At 39.0% G+C, this 22,953-nt stretch overlaps 1 protein-coding gene across 1 annotated transcript in view; it reads left to right on the top strand.

Annotated features, from left to right (window-relative positions):
• The window catches only part of cyth4b (cytohesin 4b), a 48,889-nt gene extending 28,269 nt beyond the window's left edge, over positions 1 to 20,620 (top strand). The window contains exons 4-14 of the mRNA XM_062998116.1: positions 796 to 862; positions 5,133 to 5,251; positions 6,966 to 7,046; positions 7,460 to 7,572; positions 8,222 to 8,370; positions 10,241 to 10,352; positions 10,767 to 10,769; positions 13,699 to 13,775; positions 14,883 to 14,954; positions 17,093 to 17,247; positions 20,539 to 20,620. Of these exons, the coding sequence (XP_062854186.1) occupies positions 796 to 862; positions 5,133 to 5,251; positions 6,966 to 7,046; positions 7,460 to 7,572; positions 8,222 to 8,370; positions 10,241 to 10,352; positions 10,767 to 10,769; positions 13,699 to 13,775; positions 14,883 to 14,954; positions 17,093 to 17,247; positions 20,539 to 20,620 (1,030 nt within the window). The remainder of the gene's footprint in view (positions 1 to 795; positions 863 to 5,132; positions 5,252 to 6,965; positions 7,047 to 7,459; positions 7,573 to 8,221; positions 8,371 to 10,240; positions 10,353 to 10,766; positions 10,770 to 13,698; positions 13,776 to 14,882; positions 14,955 to 17,092; positions 17,248 to 20,538) is intronic.
• The last annotated feature ends 2,333 nt before the right edge of the window (positions 20,621 to 22,953 follow it).

Genomic DNA, 22,953 nt, shown 5'->3' with positions numbered 1-22,953 from the left:
GTGCGTCAGCTTCCTTCTGGGATGACGACCATGCAGACCGAGTTGATGCAGTGTGCGGTGTATGGTCTGAGCACTGACAGGCTGACCTCCCACGTTTTCAACCTCTGCAGCAATGCTGGCAGCACTCATGTGTCTATTTTTTAAAGCCAACCTCTGGATATGACGCCGAACACGTGGACTCAACTTCTTTGGTCGACCCTGGCGAAGCCTGTTCCGAGTGGAACCTGTCCTGGAAAACCGCTGTATGACCTTGGCCACCATGCTGTAGCTCAGTTTCAGGGTGTTAGCAATCTTCTTATAGCCCAGGCCATCTTTGTGGAGAGCAACAATTCTATTTCTCACATCCTCAGAGAGTTCTTTGCCATGAGGTGCCATGTTGAATATCCAGTGGCCAGTATGAGAGAATTGTACCTAAAACACCAAATTTAACAGCCCTGCTCCCCATTTACACCTGGGACCTTGACACATGACACCAGGGAGGGATCAACGACACATTTGGGCACAATTTGGACATGTTCACTGTGGGGTGTACTCACTTATGTTGCCAGCTATTTAGACATTAATGGCTGTGTGTTGAGTTATTTTCAGAAGACAGTAAATCTACACTGCTATACAAGTTGTACACTGACTACTCTAAGTTATATCCAAGTTTCATGTCTATAGTGTTGTCCCATGAAAAGATATAATGAAATATTTGCAGAAATGTGAGGGGTGTACTCACTTTTGTGATACACTGTACATAATGTTGCTAAAAATATGCTGTAACCATCGTTTACTTCCTCTTTTGCTCTTTAGCAAAGTAGTAGAGCGTGGCAAGCAAATTTCAAGCGGCAAAAAAAAATTCAACATGGACCCTAAAAAGGTGAGATTTTTATTGTCAGAAGCTATGGGCGTTAATATTACCCCCTATAACCCCTGATATACTAGCTCTTACTCTTCTGGAAACCTTTTACTAGATTTAAGAACATGACTGCAGCAATACACTACCATTTAACCAGCAGAGCGTTAAAGTGGTTGGATACTGATGTCAGATAAAAAAGACCTACATTAAACATTCCAATTATTAAAATGTTGGGTGGTGTTGAGGCCTGGCCTTTGTGCCAGCTAGAGAATGTCACTTCATATACACACAAAGTATAGAGTAGTATAGAGTTTTGTGCACCACTGGATTCAGAAATGACACAATGTACTTATAATTACACTAGCCTGAGCGGGGGGGGGGGGTTGGGGTAGGGTTAGTTCAGTGGGTAGCACTGTCGCCTCACAGCAAGAAGGTCCTGGAATTGATCCCCAGGTGGAGCGGTCGAGGTCCTTTCTGTGTGGAGTTTGCATGTTCTTCCCGTGTCTGCATGGGTTTCCTCCGGGAGCTCCGGTTTCCTCCCACAGTCCAAAGACATGCAAGTGAGGTGAATTAGAGATACAAAATTGTCCATGACTGTGTTTGACGTTAAAAACTTGTGAACTGATGAATCTTGGGTAAAGTATAACTACCGTTTCTGTCATGAATGTAACCAAAGTGTAAAACATGACATTAAAATCCTAATTAACAAACAAACAAACACTAGCCTGGGTTTCAGAATCCAGGGTTCGAATCCCCAGCAGTACTGTCAGCTGGACAGGCACCTACAAAGAAACATTATTGGCTATTTCTGGGGGGATTGGCTATTTAGCGTTCTGTCCAGGGGGGTATTACTGCATGTTGCCCAGTGATTCCTGGAAAACTAGACCCACCACAAACCCACAGCGGATAAGAAGGTGGTGAAACATGAAAAAAAGTTTGCTTTCCAATTATTTAGACAGACCTTAACTGTACTGATGTTTTGCCTCTGGTTTTAAAGAAAGAGAAAATAAATAGTACATACAATTATTTGCAAAAAATATCTCTTACACTGTTTCTCACACTTGATATAATCTAACATCAGCACACACTTTGCTCTCACATAGGCAAAAAGCTCATTTTATAAACAAATGTTCTTTACATGTTTCATGAGTGAACTACAATGTAATAAAGTCTAGCTCTAGAGTTCAACCTTAGATTTGTGGCTATACATTTTCTGGAAAAAAATTAGAATGATATTTAAAACCAGTGAAGATGGCACAAGCGAGAGTTGGCGTCTGAAATACAAAAACGGAAGAAAGTAATTTTTAAAAATGGCACTGTGGTTTTTCATTCTGAGTGTGTGTGGCTTAAAGATGATGACTCCCACAGCAATGGTTACAAGCAGATCGAAAGAAGGTTTTATTATTAATGACTCAGTGGGCAAAATATAAGAAAGAGACACGACATGCCTGCTATTCAGCTCGGTAAACATACACTGATCAGGCATAACATTATGACCACCTTTCTAATATTGTGTTGGTTATCCTTTTGCTGGCAAAACAACCCTGCAACAGTGATGCACTGTGTATTCTGACACCTTTCTATCAGAACCAGCGTCTGTTGGATTGGACCACAAGGACCAGCCTTCGCTTTCCATGTGCATCAATGAGCATTGGCCGCCCATGACCCTGACGCTGGTTTACCACTGTTCATTCCTTGTACCACTTTTGATAGATGCTGACTTCTGCAGTCAGCATCTGCAACACCCCACATGAGCTGCAGTTTTGGAGATGATCTGTCCCAGTTGTCTAGCCATCACAATTTGGCCCTTGTCAGACTTGTTAATTTTTCCTGCTTCTAACACATCAACTTTGAGGATAAAATGTTCACTTGCTGCCTAATCTATCCCACCTACTAACAGGTGTCGTGATGAACAGATAATCAGTGTCAGTGGTTATAATGTTATGCCTGGTCGGTGTATAATAGGTTTTTATATATAGTCAAACTTTAACATAGGATTTTGCATATACTGGGTCAAAATGTTCCTTTTGCACATTTTAATTTTTTTGGACAGTGGTAGAAAACTAGGTCAGTGTGAGCTGTATTACATCACTCGGCTGCATGCTACTCATCAATTCCAAGCAACCACAGAGCAGTAAAACCACTGGCTTTTGGGTGACGTCAGTAGGCATGTTTACATGCAGCCTAATAATGCATAAACAATCTGACTAATAGCTCTCTAGGGCTGCCACTAACGACATTTTACCGATTAGTCGATTAACGTAAACGATTAATTTTCCTCCAAAGAATTTAATTTAGAATCTCATTTAAGCTTCTTTGATTTTAACAACAAACTGTACGGCATAATAATATGGCACAAAACTAAATGTACACAGGGTTTATGTCCGCGTTATTAAATTCTCAAGTGCTCCATATTAAACAAAGTGCAACATGTGTTTATGGCATTTTGTACACAAAGCAATGTGCTTAAACTTAAAGCAGAAATAAAATAGTTAGAGGTAAGCCACGTCTCATTAAGTCCAACATACAGTAAAGACAGAATGAGCCCAGATTCTAACCTACACATATAAACTTACTTCAAATTCTAAGCCATGTAAACAAAGTGGTAAGCGTTATGGTGCATTCACATGAGAAGCTTTTTGTGCTTTGAGCGCTGCGGCAACCGCAAAAATTGTGAGCCCAACGCAGCAAAAGTGCACAGTGTGTGTTGCTTCTCACGTGAATGCGCCCTAAACCGAACTCGCTAAGAAACACAGTATTCCAAGATCTCACGATTAGGAAGCTTAATGAAACAATATAGACGTGCAACATCGCGCTAGTGCTGCTGTGTAGTACGCAGCAAGTAGTGCCGAGGGAAATCATATGAACGCTTATATGAATGGAGACGTAGAAATTAAAAATGATCATTTATAAACATAATTTAAAAACGATGCATCGTCGATTAGGTCAACCAATCGCGGCAGCCCTAAATAGGAAATGAATACATTCATATATACAGCTCAGTCGGAATAGACTAGTCTAGTTAAGGTCATTCCAAATACAATTTCTAAAATTAAATAATCAGTTTAAAAAAGAAGAATAAAAGCCATGTAAACACCAATCACATTCTCAATGTGGCAGCCACTGCCCACCACTGCAAACTCAAACTGTTGACCACTGCATTAGTTTATGCATTATTTTTTGCATAGCAACGCTCTGCAACTTTATTGTGATTTCTGTGCTTATTCTTTATTTTACTAATTTAAATAGTGCCACATTTTACGACAGTCATTAAACAACACTCATGAATTGAATGATAGAATAAATCGAAGCTACAATACACAGCACAGCCTAACTTAATGGTTGAATGTAAACCTATAACATAGTTAACCTATAGCATAGATGATGCGTGGCTTCATGTCTCAAAAACTAAATTTTTCGTCAGTGTTTTGACACACCCGCTCTGCACCTACATAATTGGTTGGGAGTTTTCCTAACTCAGTTACTCAAAAAGTGTTTTAGCTGTGTTAGACTTCAACATCCTGGACATTTAGACTAACCGATTGCTAACTGAATTGCCGTAGGATTGCTAGGACCGCCTCATACTCATCATAAACCAGTACATGTGAGACACTTGAATGTTACGCTAAACACAAAGCTTAACGGCTCATTTCACGGTCAGTGATGCCATTTTCACAGCCGTAAATTAGGTCGAACCTTAGTTATTATAAATAACATCAGAACTGCAATAAATTTGCAGCACTCATGACTTTGTATATGTTACTCGCTTCTATGTTCTATTGCTTAAATATCTCTCAGTTCTTATAATACATGGTGAAGGCCAAAAGTATGTAGACAATATGTAGAAAATATGTTTATTATATAGCATAAATTATTAAAAATACTTTAAACCATATTTAGTTTGAGGAAAGTCATTTCTTTTTTCACTATGACTGTGCCACTATGTACAAAGCAAGGTCCATAAAAGCATGATTTATTGAGTTTGGATGAGGAACTATTACCACAGTGGTTTGCACAGAACCCTGATCTCAATTTTAATTCACACCATTGAGATACATTGAAAAGTTAGACTGGAGCCAAGCCCTCTAATCAAATATCAGTTTCTTGCCTGCTGAGTGCTTTTTTGACTAAATGGGCACCTACTACATTACTACAGACACCGTAGAGAACGTTTAACAAGCTCACGGTCAGATGTCTGCATACTATTTGCCATACAGTGGATCTCCCTGGGTTTAACCAATGAAGTGCAATGAAATGAAGTACATCAATCCCAATTTTTGTGTCTCTGTAGGGTGTTAATTATTTGGTGCAGAATAACCTGCTGGAATGGAAACCCCAGAGCATAGCTGAGTTCCTCTATAAAGAGGAAGGACTGAATAAGACGGCTATAGGAGACTTCCTGGGAGAGAGGTAATGCTTCTGCAAATGCTTCAGCCGACTGAGTGTAATAAACTGAAAAAAGCAATGATTTTTTAATTAAAAACAATATATACAGTATTTGGTTTGATATTATTTTAGTTTATATTTGTTCATATACATTTATTTAAAATTCAGTGCTACAGTTTTAAATGTAATGCTTTAAATACTTAACTTACCACAGGGGTTTTGTCACATCACAGATTCCATTCTTCCATTCTTCCATTGTGCAGACCTTCAGGTTACCAAGCGTATGGTAGTTGCTGTATTTTTAGGTTTATTGTTTTAATAGGAGACAGGACTGGACTGTTGGCAGTCAGTTTTAATTATGCAGCTTTACTGTTGTAACACATGCAAAATGTGATGATAAAATACTTAAGGACCTGAGCTGAACTGTGTACATACATCATATGGTCAAAAGTATATAGTCACCCTTATAATAATTATATTTGGGGTTTTTAGCCACACCCATTGCTATAGGTCAGAAATTTAAAATTAAAAACCAGGACTATGTCGCAGGCCAAACAGGGTCAACATTTATTAAACACGATATTGGATAAAGTCCAAATGGAAAATATATTCTTTGATTATGGCCACGCCAGCTTGACGAACAGACAAAGTTGTTTACAGCTAATGAATTTAAGTAGATACTCTTCCACCCCATCTGTGTTGAAAGCCCTTGTTTTCATTTTGAAGGCTTGTTTAAATGTATTCTAAAATGATAAGTGTAATTGACTTCTGACCTCGGATGAATGTTCTACATAGTGGGGGAAGGTTGCAGCTGGGCTTGCAGGTGTTGCCATTCTCACTGTTGCGGTGCATTTCGGTCCTTGTAGTATCAACTGTGTGCGTCCTATATACTGATGCGCCAGATATTATTGTACCGCCGGCCTTGAGTTTGACATGTCCGCTATGGGTGTAACCAGTCAAATAAATAAAAGAAATTCTATGTTTTTCATTTTGATTCAACATATTGGAATATGCCCTTCATGTTTCAGCATAATTGTAACCAAATTTAGGTTCATAAGGGCCTGCAATAAATAGGAATGTTAATTGTGAACCAGGTCTTCTTATCCAAAATCAGTGCATAACCCTCTTTTGAGGCACGGTGGCTAAGTGGGTAGCACTGTCGCCTCACAGCAAAAAGGTCCTGGGATCGATCCCCAGGTGGGACGGTCCGGGTCCTTTCTGTGTGGAGTTTGCGTTGTCCGCGTTGGTTTCCTCAGGGTGCTCCGGTTTCCTCCCACAGTCCAAAGACATGCAAGTGAGGTGAATTGGAGATACTAGATTGTCCAAGTGTTTTATATAACCTGTTATGTCATGAATGTAACCAAAGTGTAAAACATAACATTAAAATCCTAATAAACAAACAAACAAGTGAGCACAAATACCCACAGACACGCTCCAAAATTGGAAGTATTTTACAGAAAATTAAATGGTAGGCGTCATATTACTGCTCAAAGTTTTAGAATTGGATGTCAGACAAGCTCATTGTCAGGTGCTCTCATGCTTTTGACATATTGCGTATCTAAACGTCTGTGTTATCTGAACTATAGCAGTCAGGATATGTTAGCTTTTAATTAATATAAGATCAGATTAAGTTGAATGTAATTACATATTTCCTGTTGTGAAATGATTTAAAAGATGTGCTATCCTGATTTCTGATTAGCATGTTATATACCTGATCAACTCTGTTTAACCTTTACAGAGAGGAAATGCACCTCCAAGTCCTTAAAGCTTTTGTGGAACTTCATGAGTTTTCAGACCTCAACCTTGTCCAGGCACTCAGGTCAGCATTTCTATACAGTTGCCATTTGCTGCTATTTATTAATTTATCATTATATTGGTTTATTTTTATTTGCTGAGATAAAGAGCCTTATCTGTTTGATCATTTACTAATTTCTGGCTGTACACATGATGTACATCAGTGTAGACTGGGACCCATTTGTGGGGGCTGAAACTGTTGCAAGTAAAATGTGCTGGCTATTAGCCACCCAGTAGTTTGCATACGCTTGTAAGGGACAAGAATTTCATGGCAGTCTAGGGATCTAGATTTGTATTTTTTTTTTTGTATATTATTAACACCCTTCTCTAACACACCTCTGTATAACTTTGACTTAACTATAGATACTCGTTTGTGTTTTATGTATTCTGTGCATACCAGCCTCAAATATAAATTCTAAAGCTTTTTCTCTCTCATAGGCAATTCCTGTGGAGTTTTCGACTTCCCGGCGAGGCTCAGAAGATCGACCGTATGATGGAAGCCTTTGCCACACGTTATTGTGATTGTAACCCCAACGTCTTCCAGTCCACAGGTGAGCATGACCACTCATCCTTCTTTTATAATTTTATTCAGGTTTGTTTTACAGAGGCAACATTTAATGACAGTTCAACAGACACAAAAATCCATTCAAAAGTTGGGTCTGAATCTCAGCTCTGCTACTGGCCGGATGGGCGTCCTCGATCAGGCACAATTGTAGTGCCTGCAGCAGACAAAATTGGCCACTAGTCTGCTGGGTGGAAAAAGACCTTAAGAATGGGTGGGGTCATTGACGCTGTGTAAGGGTCCTGGTTAGTAGTCTGAGTGCCTATACAGAAGTGGAGGAATGCGGTGATCAGTGCGTGACTCTCCGTGTGCGAGACTGGCCTCATACACAAATCCACCCAAGAATGGGTGAATAATAAGAGGTCGGTGGACTGTGCACGCGTTGGAGGGAGTGTCGGACTAAAATAGTAAAAAAGCTCTGTGTAAAGCTTTTGTTGAATAGTAACAACCATTAATATGAATTTGATATTAATTTTATATTAATGCCAGTGGTTTTGGACTAAGGAGCTTATGCTGATGTGTCCACATACATTTGGTCAAATAGCATATACATTTATCACTGATTCTAAAACACCTTTCATACATTTTAAATAAAGAAACAGTTCAGTATGTTTATTATTCTTGTGATCTTTTTTCAGACACATGCTACATCCTGTCGTTTGCCATCATAATGCTGAACACCAGCCTGCACAACCCTAATGTTAAAGACAAGACCACACTGGAACGCTTCATTAGCATGAACAGAGGCATCAACAACGGAGAGGATCTACCCAACGAGCTGCTCACGGTCAGAACAAACGCCCAATCACATTTAGCCCTTAGAATCACCTGATTAAAATAAAAAAGAGAAACTTAACAATGAGAATTTGATTGATCCACTATAACATATTTATGCTTATTTGGTAATAGTATTAATCATTACAGCTTGTGTGAAATATAAATATTTTAAGCCAATCAATGTAAGAATTCATTTCCTATTGCCTAAAATAAACAAACCACTTGAACAAAAAAAAAAAAACAGTTAGATTACTGCACTACCACAGAATTCACAGAGCCTGAACCTGATTTTATCACTTTAGAGAATGTTGCCAATCATGCACGTTTCACTAATAATACACCGATGAGCCAAAAGATTAGAACCACTGCTGCAAAAAATGTCCATGACAAGGTTTCTTTTGTAACAACTGTGCATGTCACTGTCAGGAGTGTCAACGTGACATGTTGGGTTGATGTTAGTTACTTGTAGTGCAGTGTTGACTACAGCAGATATAGGCAGCATAAAGATCTGAGTCTCCTAGATGACGGCAGTGGTAGCTCAGTGGTTAATGTACTGTATTAGTACTCAGAAAGTCCCTGGTTTGAACCCCGCTACTGCCAGGTTGCCACTATTGGGCACCTTTGAGCAAAACCCCTAACCCTCAGTTGCCCAAATTGTAATCAGTCATGCTTATAAGTTTGGATGAACTGTCTGCTACATGCCACAAATGTTACTGATAACAGACAGATCATATGTATCTCATAAACAGCAAGAGGTGTTCACAGAAATCTGCAATAAATACCCAGAGACAGTGGTCAGAGGATGAACTTTATAGCTATTCTCTTATTAATTTCATTTCCTTTTCGTCAGCGGCTTTAACCTGGTCAGGGTCATGGCAGGTCCACTTCCACCAGGAATGACTGGGTGCAAGAAAGGTATACCCTGGACAAAGCACTAAACTAAACCACCTGTCAGCCAATAACAATAACCAGGATGTTCCATGTCTATATATAAGACCAAATACTTTTAAAAAAAAAATTGAAATATAATGAGATTAAATAAATGAAAGTAATTAAAGTGACATACTGAAATGTCCAAAATTGACCCTGTTAAGTGTATATAGAAAGATGTAAGCTATTAATGGCACATGCTAATGAAATATTTAAAACCTAATTGTTATTGTTGTTGTTGTAGACATTGTTCAAGACATTTACATTTACATTTTCTTATCCAGAGCGACTTACAGAAGTGCTTCCATAGTAAACATTACCTTACTCTAGTTTAAGTAAACAACAGTCCAAGAACACAAATCTGCTAAAACCTGTAAGAACTAAAGTTTTTTTTTTTTTTTTTAAGAAATGAAAGTGTTAGTAAGTACAAGTCAAGACCATTTTAAATGAATTTACAACCATTTAAATTAATAAAATATTTTATTTTGTATATATATGTTTGTTTCAGTGATTGTATTTTTAATGACACACTGAAAAACAAATCACAATGCTGAATAATTGATAAAAAATAGAGATTAGTAATGAAATTAAAACACATCCAGTTTGTTCAAAGTGATGGTGAAACGTGACAACAATACATTCACATGTGTATTATAATGGGTTTAAAGCTAATAAAATTGTAACATTGTAACATAAAAAATGTACCATTTCTAATGTATTATATGCATTTCACTGAAATTTGGGAGAGATCAGGATATAACTTTAAAATGAGGTCAGCTTCCTTTTCACGCTGGAACACGACACAACGTTCAGCTGACAGTAAACTTCTAAATATTTTCAGAATGAAACTTCATGTTCTCCTTTAAGTGAAATATCTAATGAAATATCATAGGCAGGAAATGTTTGCTCATATTATAAATTGTTCCTCTTTTCTGTAAACTTACCAACAGAAACTATATGACAGCATACGGAATGAGCCCTTCAAAATTCCAGAGGATGATGGGAATGATCTCACGCATACGTTTTTCAACCCAGATCGAGAGGGCTGGCTACTGAAACTAGGTAACATAATATTTACAGTACCTACACATGCCTGTATGTGGTATACATAAAGTTTAGAAAACATATCACAGTTATATCTAGTCTTAAATGTTTAAAAATTATTTTATAAAAAATGAAAATGTTTTACAGACACATAGAATTACAATGCACGTAATGAGATTTCCTGCAAGAATCGAGCCTATGTAATAATATTTCATTTAAACTTTGTTTAAAAATTACATTAACATTTAATACCAGAGAAATCAATCATACATTTAGCAAATTAACAATACATTAATAAGTAATATTATATTTTAATAAGTTAATACACATTCCATCAATCTGACTTAACTAATGTTAAACTAATACTACTGAAAAAGGACAAATTTTTAGTATATGTTGAAGTGCCTTTGAACTTGTCACTGCACCACAAAGGTGGTGCTAGTTATGAATGTGAGGGCATGTGGGCCATTTACACAAAGTTGCTGTAAAAATATACCATGTATATATAGTGTAATTTCACTTTTCTTAAGGTTCTTTATTAACCCAGTCTCAATCCACTGCATCTGTAGTATATACTGTAAGCAATTACTACAGTAAAGAATTTCAACACATTTCTCTGTACTGAGAAAGCAACCACAAGTTAGACACCAAGTCCAAGTTCAGTGTTAAATAACACAGGTCTGCAAAAAAATTTTTTCAAGAGCTGTTTTGGTTATTCCACGTAATCTTTATGTTTTTGGGTGCGCTGAATCCAAAAATGACCTCCGTTTTGTCATAGGACATCACATTTTCTGACAATTTAGGTAACTATGTTAAATAAGGCAATACCTCAAAATAAATGAAAGTAGACTTATAAAATTAATTTTTTATTACAAATTTTTCATGAAAATCATTTTTTTAACTGGAATGAGCTCACTAACACACACTAAAATCGATTCTTCTTCCCTGTGAGGCTCCTCTTGGTACATTTACGCTTGTGAGTAGCATCTGCAATGTCTCTCTGAAGCGTCCAACAGTAGTCTGCCATCATTGTAATGCTCCATCTTCCCTGGTATCTTCTTTCCATCTCTTTAATGTCCTGGTGGAATCGTTCACCTTGCTCTTCACTCACAGCTCCCAAATTTTTCAGGAAAGTTGTCAAGGTGGGAGTGGAGGAAATGCACTTTCAAACTCATCAGGCAACCTAAAGCTTGAAATGCTTTCAGCATTCGTCCGACGATCTTTTTGTAGTCAGGATCTTTGTTATTGCCTAAACATTTCTTTATGACTTCTGTAAATGCAATCCACCCTTCTTTTTGAGGATCCGTCATGGTATTGATAAACTCTTGATCAGCTATAAGCCTTCTAATGTCTGGTCCGACGAACACACCTTCCTTCAGTTTTGCCTCCGAGAGGCCTGGAAACTTGATGACCAAGTATTTGAAGCATTCTCCATCTCTTGGAAGGGATTTTACGAATTGCTTCATCAATCCCAGTTTTATGTGGAGAGGTGGTAGAAGAACTTTATCGGGAGGTACCAAAGTTTCTCGGAGGACATTTTTTTCACCAACTGTGAGCACCCTCGGCTGGCAACTCTTCTTGGTCCAGTGATTTTGTCGGTCTCGACTGTCTCATAGACACAGAAAACAAGGGTATTTGGTATACCCAGCTTGTTGCCCGAGCAGCATGCACAAGACTTTCAAATCCCCGCACACTTGCCAACCGTGGTCCTCATATTTAAGTTTACGAAGAACCAATTCCAAGTTCTCGTAGGTTTCCTTGAGGTGTACGGAATGACCTACAGGGATGGAAGCATAAAAACCGCCGTTGTGGAGTAAAACTGCTTTGAGACTTCTTTTTGAAGAATCTATAAAAAGATTCCATTGCGCTGAATGATATTGGATTTTGAATTGACCCATCAAACCTTCGACATCGATGCAATAAACCAACTTATCTTCCTGGGCAAAGTAAGGAACGAACTCCTTTTCATGAAAGACCATGAAAAAGACACTCTGGCAACAATAAATTCCTGCTTTTGAGCCTTGATCCGAGTAACTCAGCGGCATCTTTGGGAAGATTCAAGTCTCTTACCAAATCATTCATCTCCTCCTGGGAAAACAATTTTGGTCTTGTATCATCAAGTCAGAACTTGATTCATCATCTGGTTCAGGTATGACTCCATCTTCATCGGAGCTAGTTATCTCTTCCAAGGTAGCAGGGGCCTTGGGTAGTGGTATATCTGTGCCATGGGGGATGGGACGAATTGCTGAGTGAAGATTGGGGTATGAAATGGAATGCTTCCATTTTGAATTATACCCTTTCACATCGCATGAACAAAAGTAACAATCGTCACTATGGTTCTTTTGCTCTCGCCGTACCATAGGAATCCCATAACGGAAAGCTTTTTTCTTACCCTTGAACCAATTTCGGAGGTCCTCAACACACCGTTTGCACACTTTATGGGGCGCCCAAGCTTTATCTTGATCTCCAAGCTTTAGTCCGAAGTATGCGAAGTATACTTTTTTCACGAAGTCTGTAATATTCAGCTGTTGCTTCAACACTGTATATTCACCACAAATGTAACAGATACTGTCAGGCGAGTTAATACACTTCCGCTGAGCCATAATGCTAATTTTAAGAAACACGGTTGAATAATGACGAGCTAACACGAACTGAGATAAAAAAGTGTGAACAGGCGAGAACCAAGAAAAAACTATTGAATCAAGCCCGGGCATGTCAGAGCCTGCACGTTCAGCTTGCAACATGTTGATGCTGGTTTCATTAGCTCACTGTGAGAAAGTTCATTTCTTTAAAAGTTATATTTTTTTGGCATTGTATATCTTGAATGCACTGATGTGAATTAATTAATAGTAATTTTGACTTAAAATTTGGTTAAAAACCCTAAGATCAAAAAATACCAAAAACTGAGAAAAAGTACTAAATTTGAAGAGAATTTTGCATTTTGTGGCAAATCCTGACGTCCAGGATTTTTTTCAATATTTTTTTCGTTTTCAGCACACCAAAATACATGGAAATTAGATGAAAATAATCAAACAGCTTTTTAGTCGCACACCTGTGAATTGAAATACAACAGATATGAGACAGTGTTTTACTTAGACAGGGTTTTAAGTAAAGAAAGTAAATAAAAGTATGTATTTATTCATTTTTAACATTGGTTCAATACTTTAAATAAATCTTGTTATTTATTACTGTAGGTTTCATTTCTCTTTAATACAAATGATTACTGACTGCCTCAACATTTGCCCTTAGACATCAATTATGAGTTTTAATAAAATTGATTTAAAATAGATAAAATAGATTGTTGGTGATCAGACATAAAGAATATGAAAATACTAATAATCTGTTGCACTACATGGTTGTTTAGGAGGAAGAGTAAAGACATGGAAGAGGAGGTGGTTTATTCTGACCGATAACTGTCTCTACTACTTTGAATACACAACAGTAAGTTCATTCTATTCATTCATGTGTGCATGCTAATATGTAACGAGGCAGGTCACGCCCCACCACTGAAATGCCAGGGTGTAACCCCATAGCTGCATGAACTAAAAATGAATCCAATTTGCAGCATGCTTAACCAAGATAGAAGAATGTGTTGGCTAAAAGCCACAAACAAAATGATTAAAGGGAAATCATCTGCATTACTTTATGGGAAGCTGCTCAGAGCTCCTGTGACAAACAAGTTTTCTGATAAAGGAAACACAGAACACGTTGTGGATGGCAATGCATAAGGGTCACCCCACCCTGGTGCGGATCTAAACGTGGGGCATGCTTCAGAAAGGCCTGTCTCACCACCTTTAGGGCACTTCACTCTTCAAGGGGGGTTCTATCATGAAGGTTGAAAAAAGTGCCACAACACCGGCTGAGTTCCCAAGAAAAAAATGCCTGCATTTGCACTTTTGGGAAACTCAACCAGTTTGAACCATTATGGCATTATGGCTCCTAAAAAAAACGGTTGATAAATAAAAGCACTTTCACCTGGGGCGAATTAAGGCTTAATAAGAAACTGACACATCAATAATCCGCACCTTCATGTCCCCACTGCCAGCCATAAATGGGCCACAAGTGGGCCCATTACAGCATTTTTTAGCAATTGTACATGATATAATCAGGGATATAATAAATGTTTGGCTGATAGTAGTTACCTGTAGTACATGGGCCAAATTGCTATAGTCAGAAATCTTCAAGATAGGAAGAGGTGCTAACAAGCAGCTGTAGCATGTACCCACCAACAATGGTTCAAGGAGAAACAAGTCATGAGTTGCCAACAGATTGTTGGGCGGCCAAGACTCATGGATGCCGAAAGACATGAAGGCTATTGCTTCTTGTGTAGACTAACAGGATGTTCAATTGCCCAATGGTCAGGTGTCCACACACTCTTTGGACATGACGATTACTGGTACTGGACACATAGTGCTGCTATAATAACGGACATCAACTGTTCTAACCGATCAGGACTGCTTAAGACATCTGGCAGACGCATGTTGTTCTTATGTCTTATGTTTTCAGATATACATTCTTAATTTAAACACTGGTTGAATGTTTCTTTAGGATAAAGAACCAAGGGGGATCATTCCTCTGGAGAACCTCTGTGTGAGGGAGGTCAGCTACTCACGCAAACCGGTAAGTTCAAACATCCAATATAGCACAGAGGTGTTACCACAATTACTAAATAATCCTGTTAAATAATCTTTTAATGACAGAATTACCTACAACTGAAGTTAGAAGTTCACATACACTTGCTAAGGAACATTTATGACATAGTAGTGTTGGTATGGTAATGATTCCCCCATGGTGACACCCACTGCAGGCACGACATCTATGCCGGCCCGGGAAGGCTACAGGCTAGCACATCTGTGACAGTTGGACGTCCTATTCCAAAACCATGGGCATTAATACAGTGATACACCCCTTTGCAGCTAAAACAGCCTCCACTCTTCAGGGAAAGCATTTTTGAATGAGCAGTTTGTCCTAAGGGTGTTTCCAACATGTGCATGTGAGCTGGGCACTACTGGGCTCATAATAATTATGTTAGGATGTAAAGGACACCGTGGGTGGATTACTGTGGTTTGATGAGTGAAAAAAGTTGTAGAATAAGGGAACTTCCTTTGTTTCTGCTTTATGGAGAAACTTCAGCTATTACATAATTCCTGTACAAGTTCCTGTGGGCACATGCACTAAACATTACATGGTTCCTGTGTTTTAATTCTTTCTAGTGTCTTAATAAGATGTCATTGTTAAAAGTGTAAGCAGGATTTCTGTGATTGCATTAGTGTTGGGATGAAAATCTGTGGCAACGTGTCTGCCAACAGTGACATCATAGTCTCACTGATTAGTTTTATGTGTTTTCACAGTTGCCATTGATCTATAAATGAAAACACTAATGCTTTTTGTATACGCACACACTTAGATTTACACACAATGACTTTTGATTTTGTACTTTGTAAAAGAGTATGTACAGATTCAATTCAATTCAAAAAATTGTAACAAGAAGAATCTGTGATTTGGTCATTTTCATGATTCTTTATTTAACTGACCTGAATTAATACCAAAGAGTTGTATCTTCATGTCAATTGAATTGTTTTGATTTGTCCAAATATTGGGGCTGGCACCGATATCGGTATCGTTCCGATATTGGCCAAAATCACTGGTTTGGATATCGAAAGGAAAAAAATTTGTAATCAGCAAATAACACATGAAGATACATTCCAACAGAGCGCCATTTATTGCCAGCTCACTCGGCAACTCCCATAACAAGGCGCATCTTGATGACATCATTAACATGTGCCACTGATCTACAACTCATCTGCAACAGCCATTCAGAAATTAAAACACAGTGATTCACTTAAACTTTTAGCATAAAAAAAAAAAATCATCTACTACTGCCACATCTAAAAACGATAATAATAAATGATAAATCACTGACCCGAGGTAAAGAAAACCTATCTTGTCCCGGCTTGGAGATCTCTCACATCCTCAATGATTAATTTATTAGTGTTATGAAATAAAACAAACTACACCGTTTCCCGTTTAGCCACAGATGTCCTCTTCAAAATCCAGCAGGGTTTAATAATCTAAAAATGTGACAGAACTTTAATGGAAAATCTTAACTTTGCGTCAATTCTAATTGGTCCATCGCGTTTGACTGACATCCACATCTTTCAATTGTAGACACTTTGGACGACACGCCGTAAAGCGAGATATGTCACGTATTTTCAATGTTTGTATGGTGCTGTTAAACAAGCCAAAAATGCTGCTAAATGTTGTGTGTGTTAAAGTTAAAATAAAACAGCAGTTTTGTATAAGTGTGATGTTGTAGCTTCTGTATTTATTCCTTTAGAATATTTGTTTCACAGTTTGAGCAGTGTTATTTAGATAGCTAGTGTAACCATGGTGCATTGAGACATGTATTATTACTGCTTAGTTGTTTGAAAGAAGGAATGACGGTATCAGATTGGTATCGGCAGATATTTAATTTGCAGTATCTGTATCAGACATAAAAAAAAGTGGTATTGAGCCAGCCCTACCAAATATGATTTGATCAAATATTAGAATGGAATATTATTTATTTGTGCTTCTTTTTCACCAGATGTGTTGTATGTGGTCTGTTGGATAAAATACAATTCCAGTTATTTGCTTATTGTTTTCTGTGTTACCGTTGTTCCTGCTGTTTTCAGATCATCCTGCAATTTTTAAATAATTGCTGGGTTTTCTTTACTATTTCTTACCAATAGCTTCACTGTGTGTATGTGTGTATGTAGTACTGTCTGGAGCTGTATAACCCCAACAGTAAGGGACAGAAAATAAAAGCATGTAAGACGGAGACAGATGGTCGAGTGGTGGAGGGGAAACATCAGAGCTACATGATCTGCGCTTCAACAGCCGAGGAGAGAGATGACTGGATCGAATCTATCAGGTCTCACACTTTTTTCAGAATATATATCCATTATAAATCATACATTGTCCTTAATTAGTCATTTATATAGAATGTAAATTAGGGTCGACCACATACAGGTCCTTCTCAAAAAATTAGCATATTGTGATAAAGTTCATTATTTTCCATAATGTAATGATAAAAATTAAACTTTCATATATTTTAGATTCATTGCACACCAACTGAAATATTTCAGGTCTTTTATTGTTTTAATACTGATGATTTTGGCATACAGCTCATGAAAACCCAAAATTCCTATCTCAAAAAATTAGCATATCATGAAAAGGTTCTCTAAACGAGCTATTAACCTAATCATCTGAATCAACGAATTAACTCTAAACACCTGCAAAAGATTCCTGAGGCTTTTAAAAACTCCCAGCCTGGTTCATTACTCAAAACTGCAATCATGGGTAAGACTGCCGACCTGACTGCTGTCCAGAAGGCCATCATTGACACCCTCAAGCAAGAGGGTAAGACACAGAAAGAAATTTCTGAACGAATAGGCTGTTCCCAGAGTGCTGTATCAAGGCACCTCAGTGGGAAGTCTGTGGGAAGGAAAAAGTGTGGCAGAAAACGCTGCACAACGAGAAGAGGTGACCGGACCCTGAGGAAGATTGTGGAGAAGGGCCGATTCCAGACCTTGGGGGACCTGCGGAAGCAGTGGACTGAGTCTGGAGTAGAAACATCCAGAGCCACCGTGCACAGGCGTGTGCAGGAAATGGGCTACAGGTGCCGCATTCCCCAGGTCAAGCCACTTTTGAACCAGAAACAGCGGCAGAAGCACCTGACCTGGGCTACAGAGAAGCAGCACTGGACTGTTGCTCAGTGGTCCAAAGTACTGTTTTCGGAAATCAAGGTGCCAGAGTCTGGAGGAAGACTGTGGAGAAGGAAATGCCAAAATGCCTGAAGTCCAGTGTCAAGTACCCACAGTCAGTGATGGTCTGGGGTGCCATGTCAGCTGCTGGTGTTGGTCCACTGTGTTTTATCAAGGGCAGGGTCAATGCAGCTAGCTATCAGGAGATTTTGGAGCACTTCATGCTTCCATCTGCTGAAAAGCTTTATGGAGATGAAGATTTCATTTTTCAGCACGACCTGGCACCTGCTTACAGTGCCAAAACCACTGGTGAATGGTTTACTGACCATGGTATTACTGTGCTCAATTGGCCTGCCAACTCTCCTGACCTGAACCCCATAGAGAATCTGTGGGATATTGTGAAGAGAAAGTTGAGAGACACAAGACCCAACACTCTGGATGAGCTTAAGGCCGCTATCGAAGCATCCTGGGCCTCCATAACACCTCAGCAGTGCCACAGGCTGATTGCCTCCATGCCACGCCGCATTGAAGCAGTCATTTCTGCAAAAGGATTCCCGACCAAGTATTGAGTGCATAACTGAACATAATTATTTGAAGGTTGACTTTTTTTGTATTAAAAACACTTTTCTTTTATTGGTCGGATGAAATATGCTAATTTTTTGAGATTTTGGGTTTTCATGAGCTGTATGCCAAAATCATCAGTATTAAAACAATAAAAGACCTGAAATATTTCAGTTGGTGTGCAATGAATCTAAAATATATGAAAGTTAAATTTTTATCATTACATTATGGAAAATAATGAACTTTATCACAATATGCTAATTTTTTGAGAAGGACCTGTATAACTGACTTGTCTGTGACAAATGCTACAGACAACATATTTTAATAATATGTTTTTATAAGGAAAATAAATATTAATACAATATAATGTCTGCATAAATGTTTAAAATTTTTATTTTAACCTTATTTGTATTGTGGGTTAAATAATTGAGTGTAAATCTGCTCAGCGGTTAAGGTACTTGACTAGTAATCAGAAGGTTGCTGGTTCAAGCCCCACCACCGCCATGTTGCCACTGTTGAGCCCTTAGGCAAGGCTCTCAACCCTTAATCACTTTGGATAAAAGTGTCTGCTAAAAATGTAAAGAGCTCAATTAAATAATTTCAATGTGGCCCTAGGGTTCAAGCCCCACGACTGCCAGGTAGCCGCTGTTGGGTCCTTGAGCATGGCCCTTTACCCTCAGTTGCTTAGATTGCTAAATGCCGTATATGTAATTGTAATGAAGGTGAGAATCACCAGTACTATTAGATAGATTAGCGAGCTCTCTGAGTAAACATAATATTGGTCAAGGCACAAAGCAAAGACTCAGCACTGCCTGATCAGATATCATAAATTTATAGTATTGACTACATGTGTAGTGAATTAGCGCTAATGAACACTGTAGCCCTTGTGATGTTTAGTCTTTTTGAAAGTACTGCACATCTGTGCTACTACTGGTGGAAGTGGTGAAAACAGATCTTTCACCTTTTTTTGCAATTTTCCTCCAAATTTCTGTTCAATGTTGACTTCCACTCATGACTGAGGAGACCCGTGACAAACACACGCCCCTCAGACACGTGTGCAGTAGCAGACTGCATCTTTTTACCTGCACGAGGCGAGTTCATATGTGGATCGGCTTTGCGCATGGAGAGTCGCACCCTGATCCCATCAGCCCCCGTCTCTGTGCAGGCGTCATCAAAGCCAGCAGAGGCCATAATTGCATTAGTTATGAGGAATCCGGCTGCTCAGGTGGCGCAGCGGTAAAACACACGAACACATCGTATCGAATCCCAGCTCTGCTTGCCGGCTGGGCTGAGCGGCCACATGAACAACGATTGGCCTGTTGTTCAGATAGGGGTGGGATATTAAAAGCCGGATAGAGACTCTCTCATAACTAATTAAATTACGACCTTTGCCGGCTGATTGATGGCGCCCGCACAGAGACGGGAAAAGAGTGCTGTCAGGGTGTGTCTCTCCGTACGCAGTGCTGATCCGCATTACACTCGTCAAAGTGTGGGTGACAAAATGCATACGGCTGCTGCCCACGTGTCGGAGGCTTTGTTCTCCTCAATCAGAGCGGGGATCGGCATTGGTGGAGAGGAAGCATGACGCAGTCTTGCAATTGGACGCGCTAACAGGGAGAAAAAGGGGAGAAAATGCATAAAAACAAAATATAAAAAAAAAAAGTTATGAGGAATCCCTTCCGGCACCCTACCTACAAACAAGCCAATCATTGTTGGTGTAGGTGCCCAGCCTGCCGGTAGCAGAGCTGAGATTCGAACTGACGATGTGTTTGTGTGTTTTTCTTTTTTCTGCCTTATTGCAATACTAAAGAAGCAAAGACGTGATGATAATTAGTGACTTTTCACTGTGATTTTATTCTACATGAATCATCTAATTACTGTCATGAAATAATCCACAGGGCAAGCATCACAAAGGATCCATTCTACGATCTGGTCTCTCTGCGAAAGAAGAAAGTCATCAATCAAACACCACAGGACTGATCACTGCAAAGCATCATTGGAAACCTACAAATAAATAATCAAGTGCGGAAACAGAAAGTAAAGATATGCAGCATTGTCGAGTCTCTGCTGTTGAGGAGCACTAAAATACCAGCAGACCAACAGACTGAAAATAGACCAGCTATTTAAAAGTGCTGACTGTCGTCTGCAGTCAGGTATGTACAGCACGATCAGTTCTGAGAAAGCAGTTTTGGGATCTAAAGATCCATAAGCATTTTCTCCCAAGTATTATTAATATATTGTGTATTAATCGTTTTATGGACCAGCTTGGCATCACCGTGAGGGAGGAGTATTTTTGCTGTCTTTACATACATAAACCTTTTATAGAAAATATTTCAAATGATGGGGTGATTTTTCAAATGATGGGGTGATGTACTGTAACAGTTTGCAGATGTTGTTAGATGATTTACTAGGACTAATTGCTGGAACAGTAATGGCTTTCATTAACTCCTCTAAGGGACTTAGCAGTTGTGCAGCAAGCATAACAACAAGTGTGCAAAAAATAAATAAATTGGCACGAAGACCGAACAGTAATATTACAAATTCACAGTTCTCAAAGTCCTTATAGCTGGACAAGGGGGATCCCTGATTCCAGTCGAGGTGGGTATATTGCTACTCATGCCTCCTCCGACCTGCGCGCAGCCCTTAGCAGAAGCCGTTTTCACCCATGCATTCTGCACAGACGCCTCTCTATCTGCTAATCAGGGTCAAGACTCCAAACACATAGTCCGTTCATCCCACCCTAGCGGAAACGTGTCTGCTGCAGGCACTGCCAATTATGCCCAGCCGACTGGTGGCAACGTTGAGTTTTAAACCGAGGAGTTCAAAATCTCGGTCGCTGGTGTGCTAGCGGAATATCCCGCTGCGCCACCTGGGAATAGAGGAAAAGTTCAAGCACCATAAGTAGTTGTCCTCAGACAGGTGACTTGTAAATGTAAAGTACAAGTCAACCAGTCCAAACAAATACAATTGCTTTGATTTCCTGGTCCTGGTTTTGTTTATACTTATAATAACATACTTTTCATTCATTTTTTAAATACACAAAAGCCTATTTAAAATACATACATGCACTAGAATTATTTAAAATAATAATTTAAAAAAGTGTTTGAAGACTTGTTTTCTCTCACTGTAATTCATGCTAGTCTAGCACGTATTTTTTATGTGTCCATTTCTTATTTTTGCTTTGAGCAAACTTGTAATATGTTTATATCATGATACACTTTACTGAGTGTCTGCATATCTTCAGGTGTGTTTCAGTAGAAAGTCTAGCTGTGTTTTATAAATACTCATCAGTGACGCTTTCAGTTCTAGGGAATGTAGAAAATTGAAATCCCCATTATTTCTGTCTTACACCTGTTATCAGTAACATCATCAGACATGAATCAGCTTTGACACAGTCAGAGTAAGTGGGTTAGAGAACAGTGAAAAGTGATTTTATGATTAAATAACTAGGGTTATACTAAATATTAACTACACAAGCCACAAAACTGTGCATATGGAACTGGACTTCTAGTTTTTGGGCTCAATGACCTTCTTTGTTGTTAACATGATTCATATACAGTGTATCACAAAAGTGAGTACACCCCTCACATTTCTGCAAATATTTCATTATATCTTTTCATGGGACAACACTATAGACATGAAACTTGGATATAACTTAGAGTAGTCAGTGTACAACTTGTATAGCAGTGTAGATTTACTGTCTTCTGAAAATAACTCAACACACAGCCATTAATGTCTAAATGGCTGGCAACATAAGTGAGTACACCCCACAGTGAACATGTCCAAATTGTGCCCAAATGTGTCGTTGCCCCTCCCTGGTGTCATGTGTCAATGTCCCAGGTGTAAATGGGGAGCAGGGCTGTTAAATTTGGTGTTTTGGGTACAATTCTCTCATACTGGCCACTGGATATTCAACATGGCACCTCATGGCAAAGAACTCTCTGAGGATGTGAGAAATAGAATTGTTGCTCTCCACAAAGATGGCCTGGGCTATAAGAAGATTGCTAACACCCTGAAACTGAGCTACAGCATGGTGGCCAAAATCATACAGCGGTTTTCCAGGACAGGTTCCACTCGGAACAGGCTTCGCCAGGGTCGACCAAAGAAGTTGAGTCCACGTGTTCGGCGTCATATCCAGAGGTTGGCTTTAAAAAATAGACACATGAGTGCTGCCAGCATTGCTGCAGAGGTTGAAGACGTGGGAGGTCAGCCTGTCAGTGCTCAGACCATACGCCGCACACTGCATCAACTCGGTCTGCATGGTCGTCACCCCAGAAGGAAGCTGACGCACAAGAAAGCCCGCAAACAGTTTG

This window comes from Trichomycterus rosablanca, chromosome 6 (genome assembly GCF_030014385.1).
Source record: "Trichomycterus rosablanca isolate fTriRos1 chromosome 6, fTriRos1.hap1, whole genome shotgun sequence".
Classification (NCBI taxonomy): domain Eukaryota; kingdom Metazoa; phylum Chordata; class Actinopteri; order Siluriformes; family Trichomycteridae; genus Trichomycterus; species Trichomycterus rosablanca.
This window is presented reverse-complemented; position numbering and strand designations above follow the sequence as displayed.